The sequence below is a fragment of the Daktulosphaira vitifoliae genome, unplaced genomic scaffold (assembly GCF_025091365.1).
Source record: "Daktulosphaira vitifoliae isolate Bord-2020 unplaced genomic scaffold, ASM2509136v1 Scaffold_4, whole genome shotgun sequence".
Lineage (NCBI taxonomy): Eukaryota > Metazoa > Arthropoda > Insecta > Hemiptera > Phylloxeridae > Daktulosphaira > Daktulosphaira vitifoliae.
Window position 1 is genome coordinate 39,206,194 of NW_026099575.1, and position 24,753 is coordinate 39,230,946.

The following is a 24,753-nucleotide window of genomic DNA, read 5'->3' on the forward strand; positions in this document are numbered from 1 at the left end:
AATATACAATATTAAATTACACTTAAAAAAAATATGTTTGTTACAATCATAAAATAGACAATTTTATACGGATTTGAAAAATCCTTTTATTTTTGTCTTAATGTGTAATTAAAAACCGACGTAATCGCTATTAATAAATAAACATACGTAAATCTCAAAATTTCGTATCAATTGTTGTTTTTTGTTATAATTACTTTACCATCAAAATTATAATTAAGTTAAATAATTTACGTACATTTATTTATAATTTTTTTGCAACTCTGTCATCAAGGGCCAGTTTTGGATATATTGCCAATCCTTGCTTCATTGCATAACTTGTGCAGTATAAAATTCGATTCATACGGGGCATATTTAAGAAGTTTAAGTATTCGATTTTTCTAACTTTTAAAAATAATATTACTGAAAAAAGTATCTTTTTATTGGACAAGATGCCAGCTAAAATTTTACATAACCGCATTCCCATCTATGCATATTTTGAGCTTCGAAACGAGATTTTCTTACCCTCTTCAAAGAAGTTTCCCGCCAACTTCTTTCTCCACTATAAAACCGCTTACATCTTCTCCTCATCGGTTAAAAGTTTTATTACACCTATAAAACCCTTCAGCAAAATGAAATTATGGAAGTCTGAAACCTCTTAGTTTAGGAAATAAGTATGGTGGTTTAAAATGTCCCAGCCGAGTGAATCTAAAATATTATTTTGTGATCGCTGTTGTGTGAGTACATATCATATTGCTCATATGAGCAATATCATACAAAAAATACAGCCCATTAAACAACATTCTCTTATTTTTATTTTAAATGGACACTTTGAGTATTTTTAGGGTCTTGCAGTATTTTGTTATACCTATTGTCTCTCCTTTAGAATTCTATCGAAAAATTCCTTCACGGTATCAAAACACGAAAGCCATAATTTTTTGTCCGAATTTGTGGTTTTGAATTTTTTTGCAGGCAATGAATCGATGTGACGCCATATGATGACTATCTTCTGGTTTTAGAAGTATAATTATCCACCTAAGTTTTATCACCAGTCATTATAAAACTACAAATATTGTCACCTACATATTCAAATTGTTCAAATAATTTGCGAGAGTTAGCGACCCAATTCAATCTGTACTGCTGATTCAACTATATTAGAACCCATCTTACACACAATTTTCGATATTCCAGCATTTCTGATATTGTCTCGTATAAGAGAGTCCTTGAAAGTTATTAAAACATCACAAACAATTCATAGTCAATCTACGGTCTTCAGTTTTCTCGATTACTTGCACCAATTCATTGATAAAATGGAATATTGGTTGTCATAAATATTAGTTCTGTCATCCTTAAATTCACAACCCCACTAAAAAACGTTAGTTCGATTCATAACAACTTTGCCAAAAATATTTTTAATTTCTGAAAACATTTTAGACAGCGTTTTTTCTTCCGCCTAAAGAAGCTGAATAACAGCTTTTACCATTCAAATCAATTTTTTATGGTATTCTTTCTATACATCGAAGAGTTTTATGATAGTAATGTTAATTGCTGTAGTTCATCAATCTTTTCTAAAGTCCACTTGAGGTATATTAGTGTTTTTATCTTATAAATATTTACAAACTAGTATATTGTTTTTTCAGCCCTAAAAAATTTGTTTTCAGCTAAATTGTAAAGGCATTTTTTAAAAGAATTAATAGTGACTTTTTAATGTATTAAATGTAAGTTATAAGTATATCACTTTTTTAGGTTTGATTATATATTATGTTAAAGTATATATATATATATATATATATAATATACTTCAAGTTAAAAATAAGTGTGTTGACGATTAATGGTCTATGTACATATTGTCACCATATTACATTTTTTTAAATACAGTGACAGTTTGTATAGTTTTTTGAAAAAATAATGTTAAAATATTAAATATATTTTAAAATAAAAATAAGAGAAATGGCGAAACATACATTGAGGCTTATCTTATGTAGTATTATAATGAAAAACTGCAATACTAGGGGGCATGATTGAAAAAGAAAGACCTGCTGGAGGATTCCACAATATATTTATTCAGAAAATCAAGAAAGATGCGGTTGTTGAAGTTACAAAGCTCAATAAAAATATGACACGTGACCGCGAAAATAAATTTTTGGAATTGTAAACCAAGTTATGGTTTGAAAAATAATTAATCTTTTTGTGTACAAATACGTTAATGTTACAACTTTTTAAATGATACATGGATCATAATCATTTTTACCTAAAAAAATAAAATAATGCCTATACTTAGTGTTAATAAGACCATTTCTAATGTATGCAAATGAAACATGACCAACCAATCAAGAAGATGAGAAAAAAGCAAGCCGTCATAGGAAAATATTTCTTAGGATATATAGACCAATTAAAATAAAAATTCTCAATCATATAAAATTAAATGAACTAAAATGTATGTCACGGGAAAGATATTAATGGGAAAACCTAAACAGAGATAAATGAATAAGAATAAAATCACAGTAAAAAAGAACTAATATAACTAGGAACAGAAAATGAAAAAGAATTAACATACTGCAAGATAATTTAAAATGTGATAATAAAAAAAAGAGGCAAAGTGCCCTTATCAACCTTGCCCTAATAAATATATAATAGCCTCTATAATATCTATGCGTATATAAAAAAAAATAAGAACCCTTCCATTAAACACATTATTTACTTCACTAAAAATCATGTTACCTCATGGAATCTTGCGCTTATTTTAATTACATCTGTTTTATATCTACAGGAAGAAACAGCTCACAAAAAACATTACCAAATAAATACTTGAATGTAGTTGGGTGGGATAAAAGAGAATATATAGATAGTATGTCGACAATAAATATTGGTTAACGATGTTTGTCGGCGCCAAAAGGCAGAACAAAACAAAATGGCGGATAATTCTTTGATCAAGATCTCGTCACCGCCGCCAACCTGTACTTAATCAAGACATTATTACGAACACCTCCGCTTATCTTCACATGTAATGTGGTACATCCTCAATAACAACGTATGCACGTATTATCACGTGTGTCGGCATTGCCACTGTCGATTACACCGACCGATTTTGCCGATGAAGTAATTACCCGACCACTATAAACAACCCAAGAAGTGTATCTCATAATAGTATGATTACAGCTGCTAGCCAATCAAATATATGCAGTATCATTTACTGCATTGAAAGACATATTTACTATTTAAAAAATAAGTATTTTAGTAAAACCATAAAAAGTTAACTGAAATAACATTAAGAAAACTATAAAAAGCTGTTAAAATCTAATCGAATAAAAGTACTTTTAAAATACTTAAAATAAAATACTTTTAGTTAATAACAAATATATTTTAAAAATTTGACTAATACAAAACTAAAATCAAAATAATATGTCAATTTAATTAAAAAAAAATTAAATTAGTGTAAGTACAGCACAATAGGATCGGGAAAGTAGAATTTCAACGTAATGAAAACTCACTAATGAAAAACGCCATCATAAAAAATTTTGATTTTTAAATTTAATTAAATAGTTAGAATTACGATTCTAATAAACCTGAACGGTGTTAAAACTTAGTAAAAAATGATTATAATAATGACATAGAATAAATTTTATGAAATAAAAAAATTAAGCATTTTTACTTCTTATGTTTTTTTACTTTAAATTCGACCGAACCCAATCGATTATTTATAATAGACAGATTAAAGGGATGTTTTTTTATTATTCGTAAAGTAAATTTTAAACATTTTAGTTTAAGAATTTAGTAAAATTTTATAATAAAAATATTATGTTTGAAACAAATTTTCAGCTCTTATATCAAACTGATACTACTTAAACGTAAACTTAAAATGTGTATTATCAATATTATTATACTTGCGTATTGAAATTTTCGGATGATTTCTTACAGCGTATTCAAAATATAAGTTGCAGACAAACGGGTCATCTTTACACTATTGTAACTGTTGCCATTAGCCACTGAGTTTATTTATCACCTTAGACACGGGCCATTTCGTTTGATTGAAATTCTTGTTCCAGTCTAGCAGTTACAAAGATTAACGGGAACAAACCATAAAAAAATAATGGTAATTTTGTTATTTTTATACATCCTGCATTATCAATATTATAGCAATACATAGTGCGCAGTCATTGTTACAATATCAGAACTTCTAGAATTACGCACACCTCGTTTTTTTATTAGTGTAACTATTATCATTATTATCATTATTATACTCCGGATATACAATCCAACGTGGGAGGTCTACCGCTCTCGGCCATTTGTTTTCTTCCGAATAGTAGACATAATTACATTAAGTATAACACATAGGTTGTTAAATTGTAATAAATATTGGATTATAAAAAAAAAATTGTGACGAGAGTCTTAAAATTGTCTATATTGATTATCAAATGTATAATGATAAAAATTGTTTTAAGTTATCTAAGAATTGTTTCAAATTGTTTTTATTTCAAAAACAAAATATTATTTTTCATATTTTTGCTGATTTTGTAAAAAAGCAGTATTTGTTTTTTTAACAATAAAAAAAGTGCATGTAATTTTCCTTCAAAACATTTTAAAACACATAAATTTGATGCATTGAATATCTTTTTTTGCTTTTTGTATAAAAATTGAAATAAAATTATGAAAACTTTGTTATATTATTTTGATAGTTTAAATAAACAGCTTCAACAATTTTTCTTTACAATTGGAAAATTTAAAATAAATATTAGTTTAATTTGCAACTATTAACCAAATATAAGTTTTCCATTATTAAATTTCATTAGATTATTTTTCATTCTATATTTTACTATTATGCAGAGTTATTAAATGTTATTTGTTTATTAATGAAATTACATAGAACAATTACATTTTTATTATTAAAATTTAAAAAAAAATAATTTTAACTGTTTTTGAATAAATAAATCATTCATACTTTTGTCTATTAATTATTATTCTGATTTGTTTTTGGCAAATTATGATTATTACAATACATGGATGTCAGAAGTACAGATAAACAAGTTTAGTTCATAATTAATCTGAATTTGTAATTTTGATGGAATATATCCAGTTGTTTTTTATGGTAAAATCGTGTTTTCATAGTAAAATATTGACTAATCATTTTAACTTCTTAAATCAATTTCATTCCAATTCTTTTGGTATCTTTTTCACGTCTACATTTTTACCAGAACTTTTTTAACTATTTAAACACCTCAAGCTGCTAACCCATTAGATTCAAGATTGTATGGAGGTGCGTGAACAATATCAATATATAAACGTTGAGTAGTAATTAGTTCCAAAAATATTGAATTCCCGGAATGTGTTATTTTTATAGAAATGAATCTAAGAACTGATTCCTTTAAATATTAAGCAACAAAGAACGTGAACGTATTCATTTTTTTATAAAAAAAATTAACAAATTTTACAGTCATTTTTAATTTTAATATTTTTATTTTTGTTTCTAGATAATTGTGTATCCAGGATTTCGTAATGGAGGCTGTAGTAAAGAAATCTACAAATATACATTCTTTGGACAGTTTTTTTTTGCAAATTAATAGGTATTGCTATCAATAGACACACGGGTATCCATTGACAACAACTTTTTCTAAGTGCTATAAATAAAAATATACTTTTATGTTGAGTTAATTATTTATATATTTTTAATTTTAAATGAATATTTTAAATATATCATTAATTCTGAACTTAAAAATTTCCGTTATTATTGTAATATGGATATTTTCAAATAATTGTTACAGAATGGATTAATTTTTAGTTAAATTGTGGTGAGTAATTATTTTATTATTATTTGTAATTGTCGTGAGTTTATTGTTCAAAAAAAAAAAAATCCAAATCGATTGTCTTATATAAAACTATTAGTATAAAATTAATGGGCATTTATATTTGAAATCTTATGTTGGTCAAACCAAAGGAAATATTAAGATTGACAAATATTAAGTGAAAGAGCGCACTACAATAATATTAATATACTACTCGAGTATTTATAAAATTTTCAATTATATTATAAAATTATTACACTATAATAAAAATAATATATTATAAGTGTAAAATTAAGGCGCAATACGGAGGAGCTTAATCCCCACTATTCTGTTGCAGTCCTTAATGAAAATTACATGTTGATTTATAGAAAAATATATATCTAAGGAGAGGAGAAATTAAGTTAGATCTCTCAAACATTTTGTTAACATTGGACATTATCTGCGTGAGTTATAGATAATCTTATTTTAACAAGTCCAGAAAAAGCTTCAAGATTATCAACAAAAAATATATTTATCATGCACATGGTTGAAATATACTTTAATTTTAATCTATAGTTATAATATTAGTTTAATGATAATAGCATATTATTAAGTATTTTTTAAATTTAAAGGAACAAAAATGGGAAAAAGTTATATTTTAGAGGGATTCGATGTGGAACAAGTTCTTTTATAGAAAAAGGGACGAGTTCCTATTTTAGGTAGTGAACAAGAATCAGAACGAGCTCTGTTTAAAAAGGAAATTTTCCAACATTGCAAAATAATTACCTTTGCAATATTTATGAAATCAGCTAAGCTAAAAGGAGGACCATTATCTCAAACAATTGTTTTTAAAATTACTTTTCATCAAATAATTTGCATGTAATTTAAAGTAATTTTTCAAATTAATTATTATTTTTGTTCGCAACATAACTTAATAAACTGCGCTTTTAACCGTCTAAACTATTTTTTTACAGCTCATGATATAGCTCGAAAGCCGAAATAAAATTTTTCAAAACCAGACATGTATTTGTTCATTTAATATTTTAAATACGACACATAAAATATTTTTCTTGTTGCCATTAATATATACGGGCTGAGATGAAAACACATGGGAGTTTAGTATGACAACTTTAGACTCATTATTTTAGAAATTATAATTTACTAAATTATAGAGTGAAGATGAAGTTTGGGTTATGTTATTTTTATCATTACGTATTAACTCTACTGTGCTCTTCTTCCACTTTATATTTTAAAATGTTAATAAATTACGAAGTACTATTTTAAAAATTGTTTTGGACTTGTAATTTTCTTAATTATATCATATTTATTTTTTGTATTATTATAATTTTTTAATATTAGCCAGTTAAAAATGTTTGTTGCCATTTAAAATAATAGTTATTACCCTTATAAGGTATAAGGGATGAATTAAAAAAAAATAGGTAATTTATAAATCGAGAAATATATAAAATTAAAAAACCAAAAACAATTTTTTTAATATAATTGTTATTTTAGAGTGATCGAGTGGCTAATATTAAATGAATCACTGTGTATACTAGCACTTAATTGTTTTATTTCAAAGTTGAAACATGCGTATAAAAGGTGAAACTCTTTCAACTTAGCTTTGAAAATGTATCGAACGAACTACTTTAAATTCTCCGTAAAATTTTCTATACTAATTTACCAAAACGATTTGATACTAAATTTAATTACTGTAATAGATATTAATTCATATATTATACTAAACACTATTTACAAATTTGCAATGAAGTGTTTTTTATTATGTAATTTTTTTGAAAATCTGATCCTTTATTTGCTCATAGAAAGATTCAAGATAGCAACTTTTACAAGAAAACTTAACTCATTTAATACGGTAGTATAAAATTTCTTTCTTCTATCACAAGTACTCTTTAGCTTAAAAATAATTCTTTAAAAAAATGTTTGTAAAAAATATTTTATTTCTTACTCTTTAAACATTTATAGCACTGTAAATATGTGTCTCTTATAAGACTAAAAGTTGTAATTTTAATCATTTTTCTTGTATTAGATACTTTGTCTATTTTATCGCAAAAAATGTTTATTGATTAACCCGTTGTGTTATTAAAACTCTTATATATAATGTACAGGGTTTTTCTAATATTACATATTATATCACTTAAATTTCACACATAGTTTTTTGTAAAATATATTTTGAGTTGCTTGTTCGTTTTTACGATTGTTATAACGTGTATTTTTTTTTTAGAAATTTCATAAAAAATTTAACGAATGGATACTCAAAGTAAATCTTTTGTTTATTTTATAAGCCAATCAATATAAAAAATTCTAGAAAATCGGCTACCATCTAATAAAAAAACACTTGGATATTTTATATAATTTATTTCACGTTGAAAAAAATCGTTTAATGTTGCTTATGTAAAATCAATTGAAGAATTTATAATTATATGGAATAAAGTTATAATACCAACTACTTGCAAAGATAATACTTTAGTAAAATTTAAAAAACTCTATAATCAGTGCCTTAATTTATATAAACTTGTAATCTTTTTTCAAACCACTCTTCTATTTAACTTTTTCAACTTAAATTTTGTAAATGTTCCAGAAATATTCCGAAATTTAAACATATGTTAAATTAAAGCTTATGTTTCATACATAAGTTCAAAAAAAATTGGTCACAATACTTTATCATGTTAAAAAATGTTATTTTTAAGCAATAATTTCGTATATCGCCAAAAAAGTAACTTAATTTGAAAAAATAAATTTTACAGAAAAGGAGAAATAAAATTTACAAATGTATACTATTTAATGACAAATTAAATTTTTTTCGAAATCTCTTGTGGAAACTATTTAAATATTTAGTATTTATTATTCATGTTGGTACAATCAAAATAATCATTAAATTTTACTTAAACATTTTTTTAATTCTTTTTTTTTTTTGTGAAGGGCCTTCAACCTTAACTTCATAGGTACCCAAAAATAGTCTGTATTTCACACAGGATTTTGTATTTGTAAAATTCCACATAAATTTATCGTAAGCACCAGAAAAGTGTTCATTTATTAACCAGCATTATCGCATGATAATAGAAAAGTTATTTCAATACTTTAAAAAAAAAAAAAAAGCTTATCAATGCTTAACATTCTTAAACCTTATGAGCCCACCCGCAGATTTGAAGTGCAATAATATAATAACCGCGCAATGCTGAGAATTAACCGTACAAACTCCGACGTGATCGTTTCAATGACAGATAGCACATCTACAAGATGTAGATAGCCACCGTTTTGTTTCATTTTATTATTTTCATCATTATTATTGTTATTCTAATAATACTATGATATACGCCATACCTAGGTTGAACCGCTTTGTGCGGGCACGATGCAACGGTATGTTATATTATAATAATACGCGTGTACGCAGATCGGCCTCTTTTCATGGAAAATAATGAAGATCAAATTGGACAAAGACCACACAACGGCAGTAGTTACTCTGTATGTAGATACAGAATATAAGGTACGATGGAATAACTTCAAATATCATTTTTTGTTTCCGGTAGGCATCTCAGTAGTAAGTGTTCATAATAAATAGTGACAGATTTACTAGAAGCTATGATGATTTGAACGGGTTTTAAAAAATATGGATAATTTTTATACAAAATTGCTTTAACAATTTACATAATTAATATCAGTTTAATATCAAATATTGTTCTACACAAAAAGCCGAATTAAGACCTATAGGTGCCTCGGATAAGTACCTTTAGATGAATCCCCCGTGAAAAATATCACTACTATGAAAAATGTGATGAGCAAAAAAAAAAAAACCTCTGAAAAACTCTATTGCTAATTATAACTAGGTTATAAAATTCGAAATGTACCCTTAAGCTCGTTGACGTTGGGCGTTATCCCCATTGCCTCCTTAATCCGGACCTAGCATCATTTCGTAAAGAACTTCAAGAAGTAACTTGATCAATTATCAATGTCTCAATTTTTAATTAATTATGTACAATTTAGGCAAAACTTTGGTCACGATCTATTGAACATATAGTGTTAAAAAGCACATGCCTCTAGTACGAAAAGCAACAGGAAACCACTGTTTTAACCTTCTCCCTTGTATATACCAGTTCAACTGTCGATAACTGATGTCAATCAAACAACTTTGATTGATATAAAAAATCATTGCATTTTAATAAATGTATAACATACATGAATGTCATAAAAATCAATGAAACTTATTATAAATATATATTAATACGAAATTTCTTATAATAAGGTTGTATTTTTATACTTGTGAGTTGTTCAATACCTTCAGCATCCATGACATAGGCGCAAATTTATAATAACCTTAGGTTTGTCTACTGGTAATGAACACCTGTAGTGCCGGTCACTGCCTGTGAAGTTTGTAAAATTCAAATATTTGTCATAAGCTCTTCATAAAAATAATTAAATTATTTTAAATACGATGAAGATCTAAACCTTTAAAAAATATTTTATAAAGCATTAAATATATATAAATATTTAATATCTTAAGATTTGTGTGAATGAGAAGTAAAATAAGGGTTAAGCCCCTTATCTTACTTTTCATATCTCATGTATCCCATTTCTTAGTTTTCATTCCCTTGGACATGACTTTTTAATAAGGTCTGGATAAACCTATGGTGGAGACTTGGATGAGCTTAACCCTTATAAAACTCTTTAACATATTAAAAATTTTTAATACGTTTATAATAATAAATGCACTTGTAATTTTAGAAATTAAAAAAATATATATACTATTATTTATTGTTCTAAAATTAAAAAAATATAGAATAAAAAGCATAATTGTTCACAAGGGTGACAAAGGGAGAGGGACAATCTCCTTGTTTGCTCTTTTTACTTTATTTTTATTAAAATGTATTATGAATATTAATAGCATGATTTTTATGAATTTATGACAAGTAGATTTGTTTTTATTTATTAAATTTATTGGCACATAATTTTATAAATATTACATTACATTTATTACATTTATACATTTATTGGATTCTAATTCGTTAAATAAGAGAAAGCTCCTATTTGTTATGCCTATGGCGAAATCTCCAAAAAAGCGTGGTTCCTTGGTTGAGAACTCCGATAACCCAATTTGTTACAATTTAGTATAGATATTTTATTTAGATTTAAAGAGGAAAACGACTGATATTTCTTGTTCCTCCTAGAAAAATGTATGCTTACGTTCCATGCAAATAACCCCAATGAAAATGCACATGATCACAAGTAAATTGAACCCAAATATTTTAAGATTTTTTTTTATGAAAAAGGGTACGTATGTAAAAAGTATCTAAACCGGAATTTTAAACAGAAGATATAAACAAAAATGCAAGAATCTACAAAAATGGGAGTTTAGTAGGAAGAGCGCATAAAATACGGTGAGTAATAAAGTATGTGTATGCGTGTAGTGAACAAATGATAAGTCGAAGGCGAACCAGTTACACTATAACACGACATTCGTTTGCCTCGCCACAGGTTACCCCCTTCGTTACTCCTGTCCGTTCATCATTGTGTAAACGGATTACTTCTCTATTATTAACTCCCCTTACCTCTCTCCACGGCATCCGAAGAAAATAAAGACATCAACACGAATCCGGACGTGCGGCGTCACATAATGGGTTATCCAGACAACCGGTTAGACCGGTTCCCCATCACCGACAGTGCTCTCGCCGTCAACTCGATCGCGCCCTTCATCCTTCTTATTCCATTTACCGCCAAAGAAATACTTTTTTTATATAATGAACACCATCGAACATAGTCATCAATAAAGAAAAGTACACGACGACCGATAGAAGAATTAAAACGAAGTTAGAAGGTGTGTGCGCGTGCGAGTATCTATTCTAAAGTAAATATAAGGTAATTAGAACGAAAGAATAAAAAACAATCATGTGAAAAGCTATAATGCTAAAATATTTGTTTGTTTTATTTTCACCAATATATTTTAACAGAAATGTTACTTACCATATCAATTATACATGAGTTGAGCTAAAAATGCATAAATATAATGATGTATTAACTGATAGGCTAAATAGGCAAAGACTTGGATGGTGATTTTAAAGGGCAGCTTTTCTAAAATAAGTAAATTTAAAGTTCTGTTATATAAAGTTTTCTAAGTAAAAGAGAAAATTTAAAGTAACTTACAGTTTTTATCATTAACACTGTAAATATAATTCAAATAATTGAATAAATCGTCCTAAAAAATGTTCACATAAAATATCTTAATTTATAAATTTAAAATTTCATTATTTGAACTCGGAATAATATTTATGAATATCAACATGTCTATTATTAAAGCCAAATTTTATTTATAATTTTTAACATCATATTTTTAGATTAGCTTCGATGCGAAGCTGAAAAGGTATTAATCTTACTATGATATTTTTTTTTTGTGTTTGTGAACGCTCAATCTCAGCTCTCGCTTGACCAATTTTGATGAACAATACATCAAAAGATCACGAATCGTATCTAGTCGAAGACATTACCCTCGAAAATTGAAAAAAATTTCTTCGTTCCCCGTAAATGGGGGAAATCCCCAAAAAAATTACAAATTTAAAAATTCCTAATTTTCTACATTTTTTAAAATTTTTTTTACTTAAAATTGCCATAACTTTTTTAAAAATGACCGAATCTATATAACTTTTTTTTTATAGATACCTTAGGTATTTACCTATCATTTGACTTATTTTTATAAACATTTGACCTTTTACCAGCCCATAGGAAGAGTTTCAAAATGTAACTTCTTCAATTTAATTTTTGAAAGTGTTCCAGAAATACTGACACTTTTATATATATCTTAAATTAAAGCTTATGTAATATACTTTAATTTGAAAAAAAAATTGACCTCTGGATTTGTCTTCATGGTGAAAATAACTACCGTATGCTATTTTTGTGTTAAAATTCTGGGTTTTGTATTGACATGGTATAGAAAGTTAAACATATTTAATTTTTTTTTGCTATTTTTAAATAAACAAAAATAACTTTGAAATTTGAACTAGCTTAAATAGTTATTTTTTTCAGTTGACGTTAGCGACGTACGTATGCCGAGTCGGTAAAACTTGTGTTTACGCGCTTGGGGTACAAATTTCCAATCCGCCTATCGCAAGGTATTTTTTGCATTATTTTCTTAATTCTTTTTAAGTTAGAATAAATTTTCAACTGCTTTGATTTTTATATCATTTAAATTCAATAACTTCAATAAAAATCCAGGATCCCATTACAGTAGTCGCCACTTGCGAGAAGAAATTTCTTATTCATATTAAAATTATTTTACTATATTTTAAGTTTCAACTTCGATGCAAGGCTGAGAAGATATGTTTTTGTGACTATCATTTATTTTCTCTGCTCTAACTTGACCTACTTTTTTCAACGATACGTCAAATGACTACACAATTCGTATCTAGTTGAAGATATTACCCTCAAAAATTGAAAAAAAGAATTCTAATTTATCAATTAAACAATTAGTTATTACATGTTCTCCATACAGACAATTAAAATCATTAATTTCTAATGTTTTCAAAGTATTTATAGACGAATCAAGTTTGATATGATAGGTTTCAACTACAAAATTAAATCATTTTACTTTGTAATTTAATAAATTTTTTACTCTATTTGTGTGTGCTACTACTAGACTATAATATTACAAATTTTTTGGTAACATATTGCTATATAAATCATATCTAAAAATAATTATTGTTAGTTTCTCCTGAATTAATAATGGAATTTTACAATTATAATCAAATTTTATTATACGCTCATTTGAGTCAATCTTTTTAACAGCTTTGTTTTGATTGGTTCATTTAGTTAAAGTAAATCATTAAAATTAATTAAGTTCTGAATATTTCAATTGCAGAATCTTTTCAAACACAAAAAGTTACTAGGAAATTATTACTATTACTTCTATTTAAGTTATCTATTATAATAAAAATGCCAAAAAATATTGAGCTTTTCTGATAAATTTACAATAAATAGTAATTATAAAACTTCCTAACTGCATATTAATCTTAACGATACAATTGTTTTAATTCTCATAAAATTTTCTATTTAATGATGTCAATTTTAAACTTGTATTGAGCTAAAAGTTATGGTAACAAATTCAATTTTTTTTACTATAAACTTTATCAACAATTAATCATCAACTTTAAAGAAACAAAAAAATAGGTTAAAAATGAAAATTTGGACGGATTATTTTTAACATTTTAAAAATCAAAATCAGTAATAATTTGAAAACAATTTTTTTTTTCTTTTAATTATTATTTTATATGTAATTAGTAATAATATAAAAAATGAGAAGTGATAGAAAAATTCTAATTGCAGATTTAAAAACAACACGAAAAGTTGATTTAGATAAGTATATTTTTGCTTCAGATGAAAGTTCTTTGTAGTCTAGTGTATAAAACATAACTTTGCTATAAATAACAAACATTTTTTATTGAAATGTATTGCATCAAAGTCCTTTAAATTTTTATACACGTTAAAAGTAAAGAAATATACAACTACTTTATTATTTTTATAATATCTTCGTAAAAATTACAATATTAAATTATTGAATATCAATTTCATACTAAATTTATTTACTATAATTATTATTTATTCATATATTACACTTATAAATCATAAAAGTTGTAATCATGATATCAATAAGGGAATAGAAGATTATGTAGTTTTTGGAATAATTCACCAATTTTTTTTAATTAAAAACTATCTACAGATTTGTATTAAAGCGTTTTTTCTGATAATGATTTTAATCACTGTCAGATATCATCTATACTAGACCCAACTATGCCACGTCCCCACTGTGTTCGGTTTTTTTTAATTTCAAATTATTATAACTTTTTGAAAAATCTATGGATTAATACAATTTTTTTCATAAATACTTTATACATACTCCTTTTATCCAACATATTTTTTTTAAAAATTGGACAATTCCCTGTATACAAAATAGCTTTAAGAATTTGAAGTATACGTGTAAAAAGTAGAACTTTTTAAAATTAACTTTTGAAACTTTTAAATTAAAGCTTATGTTATGTACTACAAGATAGAAAAAAAAATTGTTCCGACACAAATAGCAATATATATATATGTGCAAATAGCTGCCATAATTAAAATCGATACTATTTTTGTTTACATACATATTTAACAAGCTTATTAAATATAAAAATGACCTAACATAGAAAATGACTAGTCGATAACAGCTTTTGACTCGTTTTTTTTTTTTTTTTTGAAAGCGTAAATCTATTAAAATATAAAGTAGTGATTAGGTGTGTTATGTAATTTTTATCATTTCGAAATACTATTTTAAAAATTCTTATTAATAATCATTTTATTAATGAAATCATATTTTATTTTATTTTATTAGCCAGTTGAAATTTTAATTCAAAATATTGAACACCAATTCCAAAATAAATTTCATTTATATAATATATATTTTAATAATATTTAATTTTAATAATAGTAATAAAAATTGAGTAAAAGGCAGATCTTAAATTGATTTGATTAGATGCTGAGAAGATATTGCTGTGTTTTTTTAGTTCTGTTAATACATTTTTCTGGTTTAACTGGGTCAATTTGCTTAACATTATGTCATAAAATCCCAAATCAAAGATAATGGCAGAAATTTACCATAAATTAAAAATAAATTCCTTCAAAAATTGATATCAGAAAAAATATTCTAATAAATGGCAGTTATAAGAAACGTTTGCTTTTATTATTTTAATTTTAATGCTAATATATAATCGATTTTTAACAAATAAATGTATGCTTATAAAATCCTTATTGATAATATTTTATACTATGATGAAAAAAATACATGCTTTTAGTTATGAATATTTTGAATGAACTTTGAAAATTTAAATTCTTATCCAGATGGTCTTTTAATATTTTACTGAAGTATTGCTTATATGCTTTTATCATTTCTATTTACAAATTGTTAAATCTTTCGTTACTCATTGGTAATGTTCCTTCTATATGGAATATTAGTTTTATAAGCCCCATTTATAAATCAAGTGATAAAAATTATCTTAAAAATATAAACACATTTCTAAACTATCATCACTTCCTAAACTCTTTGAAAAACTATTAGTGCCATTTCTTTCGTTTGCTTTTAGAAATGTTATAAATTCTAGCTAAAATGGTTTTATTAATGACAAATCTATAGAAACAAGCGTATTATGTTTTTATAATGAAGTAGTAAGTTCTGTCGAACAAAGTTTTCAAACAGATGCAATTTATACGGATTTTATTAATCTGTTTGGTACGGTTAACTATTCCTTACTTATTAAAAAACAATCCATATATGATGTTTATAACCCTCTTGTAATATCTTATTTTTCATTAAGTTTATTTGTCTCAAGTTGTAAAAGTTAATGAATATTTATCAGATCATTGTTATGCTCGATCCGGTGTACCTCGGACATATGAGATAAATTATCCGGAAGGGATCATTTTATCTTCTCTTCTATTTTTAACTTTTATTATGGATGTTGAAAGTTGCTTCAAATTCAGTAAACATCAATTATTGACTGACTTAAAATTTTACTGTACTATAGATACTGTTAATGTGATGGTGCCCTGGAATTCATTATACGTAATACCTAGTAGTTCAATAACATAAACTGTTATAAACTTTATACTATTCGTTGGTAAGACCCATTTTAGAATATGCGAGTATCATTTGAAATCCTTTCCAAGTTGGTTAATAATAATAATATGACCATTATTAAAAAGTCACATTTCTTGTCCTGAATTTTTGAGCCTCGTTTTAATCCATGTCCCCCAATACTCTTCTCGATCTTGTTCGATTTATAAAAAAAAATTAATTTTAAAATATCCATATTACACATAAAATTTTATTTTTTTTTAGATATTTGACTATTTTCCAGAAGAACTCATTCTATAAAAATATTTGAAAATAAAGTGTCTTAAATGTTCATAATGATTAAAAAAAATTGATTCAGTAACTCGTTTCCTTTAATAAATGTCAATAAAGTAAAAATCATAAAATGTAAAATGTAAAAATTTTAATTTTTGTTTAATTAAATATTTTTAACGTTATTATTTTTTTTACCAAGTACTGACACTATATAAGCTTGTTAAAAGATTTTCGAAAAACTGTCTAAAGAATTAAAAAAATGACTTTTTCAAAAAATAACTTCGTCCTTCAGCACATTTTTTCCGAAATGGTATAATAGTAATCTCACTGTCATATTTTAAACAATACTAATATCTACTGTACTAGAACCGTGAGGTCCTACGCTATGTCCCAACCGTGTGGATTTTTTCGCATAAAAAACTCAAGAATTGTTATTAATTTTAGAGAAAGGAGTAAATAAGTTAAATACCATTTTCAATCAAGTTTTTGAACTCTCTCTCAACATTTTTTTAAAAAATATGTTGAAATAAGTTTAATCAGCACTTAATAACAATAGCAGATTAATAACATAATTATTTTAGGGAGATTAGATCTTAAATTCAAGTATCAAATACCATGTATGCTTCAAGGAAAATAATCGGTTTAAATTTTGATGCAAGTTACAAATCATAACTTTTAATACCAAAGGTTTTAAAAGTTATTAATTTTAAACTTAGGATTTTTTTATATAGTATAACTAATATTTACTGAAATAATTTTAAACTTTGATTTTTTCAATATATCATATCAATTGTTGACGTCAGCATCAGACTATTATGATTATATCGATATCTTATCTATCGTTATTTTGTCATACTTTAGTACAAGGCAGTTACAAAATATTCACGTGGAAAAATTAATATTTTAAAACTAGTGTAAAAAAATTAATTGAGGGATTATTCGTGTGTCAGGCTAATGTATTAGAGTTCAGTTACTGCTTGTTAATTCATAGAGACAAACGTTCTTTAGTTTACGGTAATCGTTGAAAAATATATAACAACCATATATCATTTAATTTGTTGCAAAGTTAGTAATATGAAAATATACCAATTTTACATCCTTGCAAGTGTTAAGCCTTATACATAATATTTTATTTTTCAAATCAATATAAAAAATACATTTTAAAAGGTCGATTATATAATGGTGAACTTAAAACTTATAACTAAGTTAGTCATTTTCGTAGTGCACATTATAGTATTCTTAATTGGATTAATTGGAAACATGATGGTGATATCTGTTGTTTTTCGCATTCCTAGGATGCAAAATACTACAAATTATTTCATCGCAAATTTAGCTATGGCTGATATTTTTGTTACGTTGATAACTTTACCTTTACATTTCTTTTTCAATTTTGATATGAGTAAGTGTAATCCTATAATAATTAATTCTATAATATTTTTTATCAAATAGTTATAATAAAGCTTATCTATTTTATAACAGATACAATTAATTATCACATTAAGTTTTACATTTTGAAAATTGGTTAAAAATAATTGGTTTATATAGTAAGCTGTAAAACTCTTAGGTAAGGTAAAACACACGGTAACATAATCCAATTATAAATAAGAGGTTAAAAATAATTATATTTTATAAGTTTTTCGTTTTTAAATATCTTTAATATCAATTAAAAATCATTATTAGTATGTATTTTGTTCCTTTGCATTTTACTATTTACAATGGAAATCACCCAATTAGACGAATGATTCGTCTATCTTTAATTTTTCAAGTTACCTATATAACTGACAAATATTACTAAATAAATAAATATATTGAATATTTATCAATAAATTAATGTACCGAATAAATAAATAATTGTAATTATCTTAAATACAGGAAGATGGAAATGCAACTCAAATAATAAAATTGACTACAGAGTTCATCGCAAACGTAGAAAAAATATTTTTTATTAAAAATATTTAAAAAAACACTGCATAAATATTTTTACAACCCCGCAATACCTAGCATCCACATTACTTAGACATCCTGATGCCAGTGACATAGTTATGATTTGTTTTAGGAGGGATATACAATGAAAATTTTTTGGTACCCATCCTAACGAAAACATCTATAACTACGCCATTGCATGATACCATCTTGCCCAATGTATCGTAATATAAAATGAATTAGAGACGCAACAAATTTCAAAGAATGGCTACATTATTTTTTCCCCGCCAGTCAAAATTTACTGTTTTTTATTATCCTTTATTAAGAAAAATAGTATCATTGAAAACAACCGATTTTGATTATTTTTTGGCAATTTATAACTGCTTTTAATTTTTAAAGAATACATGATCAAAACTAGACTTTATCGATAGTACAAAAGATAATTAGATAAAAGATATTTTGTTTGATATTTAGGATTAAATTAGATCAGCTTTGTAATTAATAGGCATCGAACAGGAAGACATTGAAAAGGATGAAATACAATTGTTGTGAATCTCATTAAAAAAAAAAAAATGAACACAACCTATTTTATTTAGCAATACTTAGGTTTACTCGGTCAAGGGAAGTGTTGCCCCAGTTGTCGGCACACTCCAATATTAAAAAGTAATACATGGTAATACTCAAAATTCAAGTGATATTACCACACCTACAGAACTTAATATATATAATTAATAATTTAATCAATGCCTACTTATAGGAAATGTAATTTATATAATTTATATTAAAATGGAATGATCTGATTTAAGTGGAATTTATTTTATAGTAGAGGAGAGTAGGGTAAGATGATACAGATTAGTTATTTATTAATCCAATCAAATTATATAAAATCTTTTTATTTCAGGTTTTAAAACCTAAATCTAATCCTAAAACTTAATCTTTTGTAAAAACTTAAAAACTTTTAATTATAGACTAAATACGATAAATAATTAGGAAAAATACATTTTTTATATTAAGCTTATCTGTTTTTGAAAATATTTGTGAAGTTTCATTCCTCTATCTGAAATATTATTGCTACAATAGCACAAAATGTAATAAATATGTCAAATAATCTGCGACTCTCTTTAATATTTCAAATTATACAAGTGTCTTTACTTTAGTTTTTCTACATAAGGTTTTAAAACGCCAAACTTATAAATTTAATCCACTCGACATTTTTTGAATCATTGTTGGAAGCAGATAGAGTTTATAAAACTTTTTTATTATATAAACGCAATTGTAAATATATCAGTAGCTGTAGCGGTGTAATACGAAGCTACCATTAGCCCTTTAAGCACCCCATGCAAGCGTTAATATGGCGCCTTGTAAAAAAAAAATGTATGACTGTTTTTTTAAATTGATGAGCAAAAAAAATAGAACATAACAATTTTCTTGCTGAGGTATCTTATACAATCGTAGGCATCGATAATACCAAAACTGACATATACAACACAGAAGAATCATTTAATGAATAATGAAAGAATTAACAAGTTAGAATCCTTATATTAAACATGAATTATAAAGTTATTATTATGAGTTACATAAAAAGTAATTATAACTTTTATTTCATGTGTTGTTTTACGACGAGAAAACACGTATGACCTATATATTTATGATATGTTATTTGATAATAATAAACAAATTAAATAATAAAACTCAAGTACTTTATACTTTTATTACAATAAACGAATTACAATTTACTGTCATTTTTTATTTTCGATTCAATTAATAATATGTTACAATAAAAACATTAGTTAATCGACTAGAAAATTATCCTTACGCGTATATATCTACATTTTATTTAAAAATGTGCAATTTGTAGTTTATTGTATTTATAAAATTTTTTTTGTTACTGTTATTATTATTATACGACAAGTTGTTCTTAAAAACCTTTTTTGCAATTTTTCGTACTCGTTAACCTTATATGGTGAAAATAACTGAAACACGCCAACAATAATTTTTTGAAAGTATTTATTAGAATTAGTTTCTTAAAAATATCTTTTCTTAGTTTTACCTAACAAACAAAAAAAAATTTTTTCTTAGTTGATATTAAATGTTTTCAAAATAATAGCACTTCATTTTGATAGAAAAATAGTATTTAAAGTTTTGATTTATAATTTGTTTCAGTTGAGAATCTACCAACCTGGGCTTGTAAGTTAACTTCATATATTTCCTGTGTTGCATTGACAGCTTCAGTTTATTGCTTGATCATCGTCTCAATTGATCGGTAGGAATATAATTGATGCATTAAAAATATAATGGAATATGTTTGTTTATTATAGTACTACACTTGTAGGTTTTTAGTTATTTGGTATCCGTTAAAACGCCTAGTGACCTATCATCAAGTGCGATGTGTAATAGGTACAATTTGGTTGATTTGCTTAGTGTTAAGTATTCCTCATGCACTACTTATAGAATCAGTTTACAAAAATGAAACAACATCAGTGTGTTCTGAAGTGTGGCCCGATCATATAGATAGATTTATATTCGACTTACTTAATCTTTTTTTTCTACGGTATCTTTTACCGGTTGGAATTATAACGCTATGTTATGTGATGATTTGGCTTAAAGTATATACACGAACAATACCAACTGATAACATAGATTCCCGGCATCAAAAGTTGCTGTATAACAGTAAGAAGAAAGCTACAAAAATGCTAGTTATGCTGATAATACCATTCACATTAACTTGGTTACCGTTACAGGCAATATTTTTGAGGTTAAATTTTAATCCTTCTCCTTGGGAAAATAATATTTTGCTGCAAGCAATGCCCATTGCCGAATGGTTTGGCATCTCTAATAGTTGTATTAATCCCACGGTATATGCCATATTCAATAAAAATTTTCGCCGAGGTTTCGTCGACATATTAAAAAGTCGTTCATGTTGGGGAAAACTTCAACACAAGAATAATTTGTTTTGTAAAACTAATTTAAAATACATTAGTCAGAGAAGTGTCACTTCAAATCATCAATCATCGCGTGTATATTCATTGTCGAGTCAATCAGAAGACGAACGTTCATTTACTTTACTTTTTCAGCCGCACTAATTTAATTAAGAAGTTATTGACAAGATACTAGTTGAATTTATAAAAATTAATTAATAAATATCTTTTTTTAGTAAAATAAATTTTTCCTATTTTATTTTTATTACATTGTGAGTACTCATAACCAGTAAGCATAACAAATAGGAGAACATGTGAACCTCATTACTGGGTACAATACAATAGTTACACTAAAAAATATTAAAATGCTTATAATATCCTCAGCGTAGAATTTATAATTTATTATGTTAACCTGATGTAAAAATGATCACTTTTTTCTGTAGCATGTAATTTGTAGTATATGGTGGTTAAGGGGCCATCCATAAATTACGTCACCCAAATTTTAGAACTTTTAAACCCCTCCTCCGTTCTTGTTACGGGTTGTCACATTTTTAGAACCCCGTCCCCCTGATGTGACGTCACACATTTTTCAAACTTATGGCATGTATTTAAAAATAAACATTTCCATAAGGTATTAACTTCATCTTGAAGTATGTTTTGTTTTTTTTGTCAGCATACGCTGCACTGTAGACATTAAAAATTCTGCGGTAAAGACTACCTAAATCAATCTTTTTGTTCATTTTAAAATTATTTGATAAATTAAAAATATTAAAATAGTTTAACGGAGAAAACTATGACTGTCACTCATCGAACGTATACTATTAGCGAGGCGCAACAATTGTATAACTAGCGGTATTATATTTAAAGTCGCACCTCCACCAACAGCACCCACGAGCTGCCACTGCGTGAGAGATAATCTCATAGCGAGAGTGCTTAATTATTTATAAATATAGATCAAGTTCGAACATTTTTTATTTACATATAAATTTCGTGTTTTAGTATTTTAAATTTTAACATGTGACGTCACAAAGCTTTTGATCCCCTCTACCCCTTTTCACACTATATCACATTACGGTGACATCCTCTCTCCCCATTAACGCTAGACATACTATTTACAAATATAAACTAAGTATAAATAGTGAGATAAAAATATTATCTAATGAATAATGAACTGAAACAAAACGAAAAATAAAAGTCTACTCTTACTATATCAATGGGGTAAAGGTTACACGAAATAACAAAATAATCACTAAGTTTATTGAATTTAGTAACTTTGCAATTCAAATCATAGTATTTAAATGTAATGAGTAAAAAATAAGAGTTAGCCACTTTGGGATAAATATTTTTCTCAAAAAATAATACTTTTCAATAAACAAGACAATTACAAAAAAAATTGTAATTCAAATTATTAGATTAATATACAAATTTAATAAATTATGACCAAATCATATTTATTTCAAAATAAGTATAATATATATTCTTTTAGAGCTAAATTGGACTTTTTATCTTTAATCAAAATTTTTCTTTTAGATTACATGATAAATATTGTTTACAAAAATAAAAGCATGTTATTTCTCAATATTGATTAAATATTCTGTATCCAAAAAAAAATCAAATCTTTTAAAATTATTTTATAAACATAAAATAGAATTTATAAAAAGTTTATTATAACAAAAGTATGACAAATTTAATAATTTGTACAATGTTTCAATTTTATCTCTATAATTTTGTAACGACCAAAAAGCATATAAAAAAGATCTAAGATTTGATAGTTATCAACTATTGGTTCATTACTATAAATTTATGTTAACAAATAAATTATATCAATATTGAACTCTTACCCAAATTCAAGATTTCACTTAACAATTTGTCATTTTTTTCAACTATTGAGTAAAAACGAAAAAACATCTATTGGTTAGTTTTATTCAACTTTTCTGTTTTAGAACTATACTATTATTATTTATAAACATGTATTATTAGTGAAATTCTGTATTCAGTTGGATAGTTATATGACATTTTTCTATTTAAAACATGTTACCTGAATTATTATAGGATAATTTAAAGGATATGGAAGAAATCTGTCGAGAGGAAAGCACAAAAATTGCTTTTTTACAAGCTCTGGTTTCACTATCCGGTTAGTTGCCCCCTCAATTAAAATTCATTAAATTCCTAAAAATGTAGACAAATTTTTATAATGTAAAATTCTCAACCCAAATTTTTTTTAACTCCGTCAATAATGCATAAGAGGCGCTCATCGTTTTTGCCAAGTTTATACCTGTCTACCAATAAAACCTTAACTGGTTAAAATACTCGCTAAAATAACCCTATAATGATTATTTACTTTTTATTTAATCGAATTTTTTCCAATTTTATTATTGTTAGTTAGACAGCAGTGCGTTGATAATCGATATATCGATAAAATATTTTCCCATCCATTCTTTTTATTTAATTTTTTGACTTTTTATATTTAAATATCATTTGAATATATTAGAAGTAAGCGAAAGTATGAACAAATGATTTTATTGCATAATTTTAAGTTTCGTTTTGCATATAAAGCAATACAAACGGGTAACATAAACTCGCCAACAGTCATACATGTTTTTTTTTGTTGTTGTTTTAGTGCTTCTGCAAACACTACGAGTATCTTGCGCGATGAGTGCGATTTAAGTGTACGATTGAATCGCTCGACCATTCCATTCGCCCTTGGGTGATGAAGATTAAAGTTCAAATATGCCGCATCCTAAGTGTTCGAAAGTGAACGGAACAATTCCACTTCCAAATCGCTTGTACGAAATCCGGCAGGCCAAAAGTTGTTAGAATTGTAATAATGTAAACTCCCCCATATGATTAATTATAATTATGCTAGCTCCTCTGCACATTTTACCACATTTTTAGGAGGTGCCATAATTTTATTTTGTCCTAATCTTCAAATTTATAAAAATTATAAAACCATTTTTGTAATTTTTTTACAATGATCATAAATAATCAAATAGATTGATAAGATTCTAACTGTTTTTAATAAAAAAACGGTAGCACAGTGGGGTAGAGGCACAGTGTGGACGAGGCATAGATGGGACAAGTATAGATGATATCTGACAGTGATTAAAATCACTATCATAAGAAACGCTTCGATGCAAATCTGTAGATAGTGTTTCATTTAGAGAAATTGGTGGATTATTCCAAAAGGAACATCAACTCTTATTTCTTTAATTATATCCTGATTAGCAGTTCTTTGATTTTAAAATATAATATATGAATAAATACTAATTATAGTTTTTAAATTTAGTATGAAATTGTG

General features: G+C 25.9%; 1 protein-coding gene and 1 long non-coding RNA gene across 3 annotated transcripts; one reads left to right on the forward strand and one right to left on the reverse strand.

The window, feature by feature from the left end:
- Positions 1-9,967: 9,967 nt before the first annotated feature.
- Positions 9,968-14,760, reverse strand: LOC126905020 (uncharacterized). The gene is made up of 4 exons (XR_007703852.1): positions 14,632-14,760; positions 11,889-11,905; positions 11,709-11,732; positions 9,968-10,111 (listed from the first exon to the last, which is right to left on the reverse strand). It is a non-coding gene; the product is annotated as an uncharacterized LOC126905020 (long non-coding RNA).
- Positions 14,761-17,560: 2,800 nt separating this feature from the next.
- Positions 17,561-24,476, forward strand: LOC126905018 (neuropeptide SIFamide receptor-like). 2 transcript variants are annotated; one of them, XM_050684418.1, is made up of 3 exons: positions 17,561-18,013; positions 20,701-20,800; positions 24,076-24,476. In XM_050684418.1, the coding sequence occupies exons 1-3, from the start codon at positions 17,794-17,796 to the stop codon at positions 24,164-24,166; spliced, it is 411 nt and encodes a 136-aa protein (XP_050540375.1). In that variant the 5' UTR covers positions 17,561-17,793; the 3' UTR covers positions 24,167-24,476. The 2 variants fall into 2 exon arrangements, with proteins under 2 accessions (XP_050540375.1, XP_050540374.1); XM_050684417.1 differs by lacking the exon at positions 24,076-24,476 and adding an exon at positions 20,870-21,775 and having other exon boundaries at positions 17,567-18,013.
- The last annotated feature ends 277 nt before the right edge of the window (positions 24,477-24,753 follow it).

Coding starts and splice junctions, on each gene's coding strand:
- LOC126905018 (XM_050684417.1), top strand. CDS start 17,794: ATGGTGAACTTAAAACTTATAACTAAGTTAGTCATTTTCGTAGTGCAC. Junction 18,014..20,700: donor CTTTTTCAATTTTGATATGA/GTAAGTGTAATC, acceptor AATTTGTTTCAG/TTGAGAATCTACCAACCTGG. Junction 20,801..20,869: donor ATCATCGTCTCAATTGATCG/GTAGGAATATAA, acceptor CTACACTTGTAG/GTTTTTAGTTATTTGGTATC.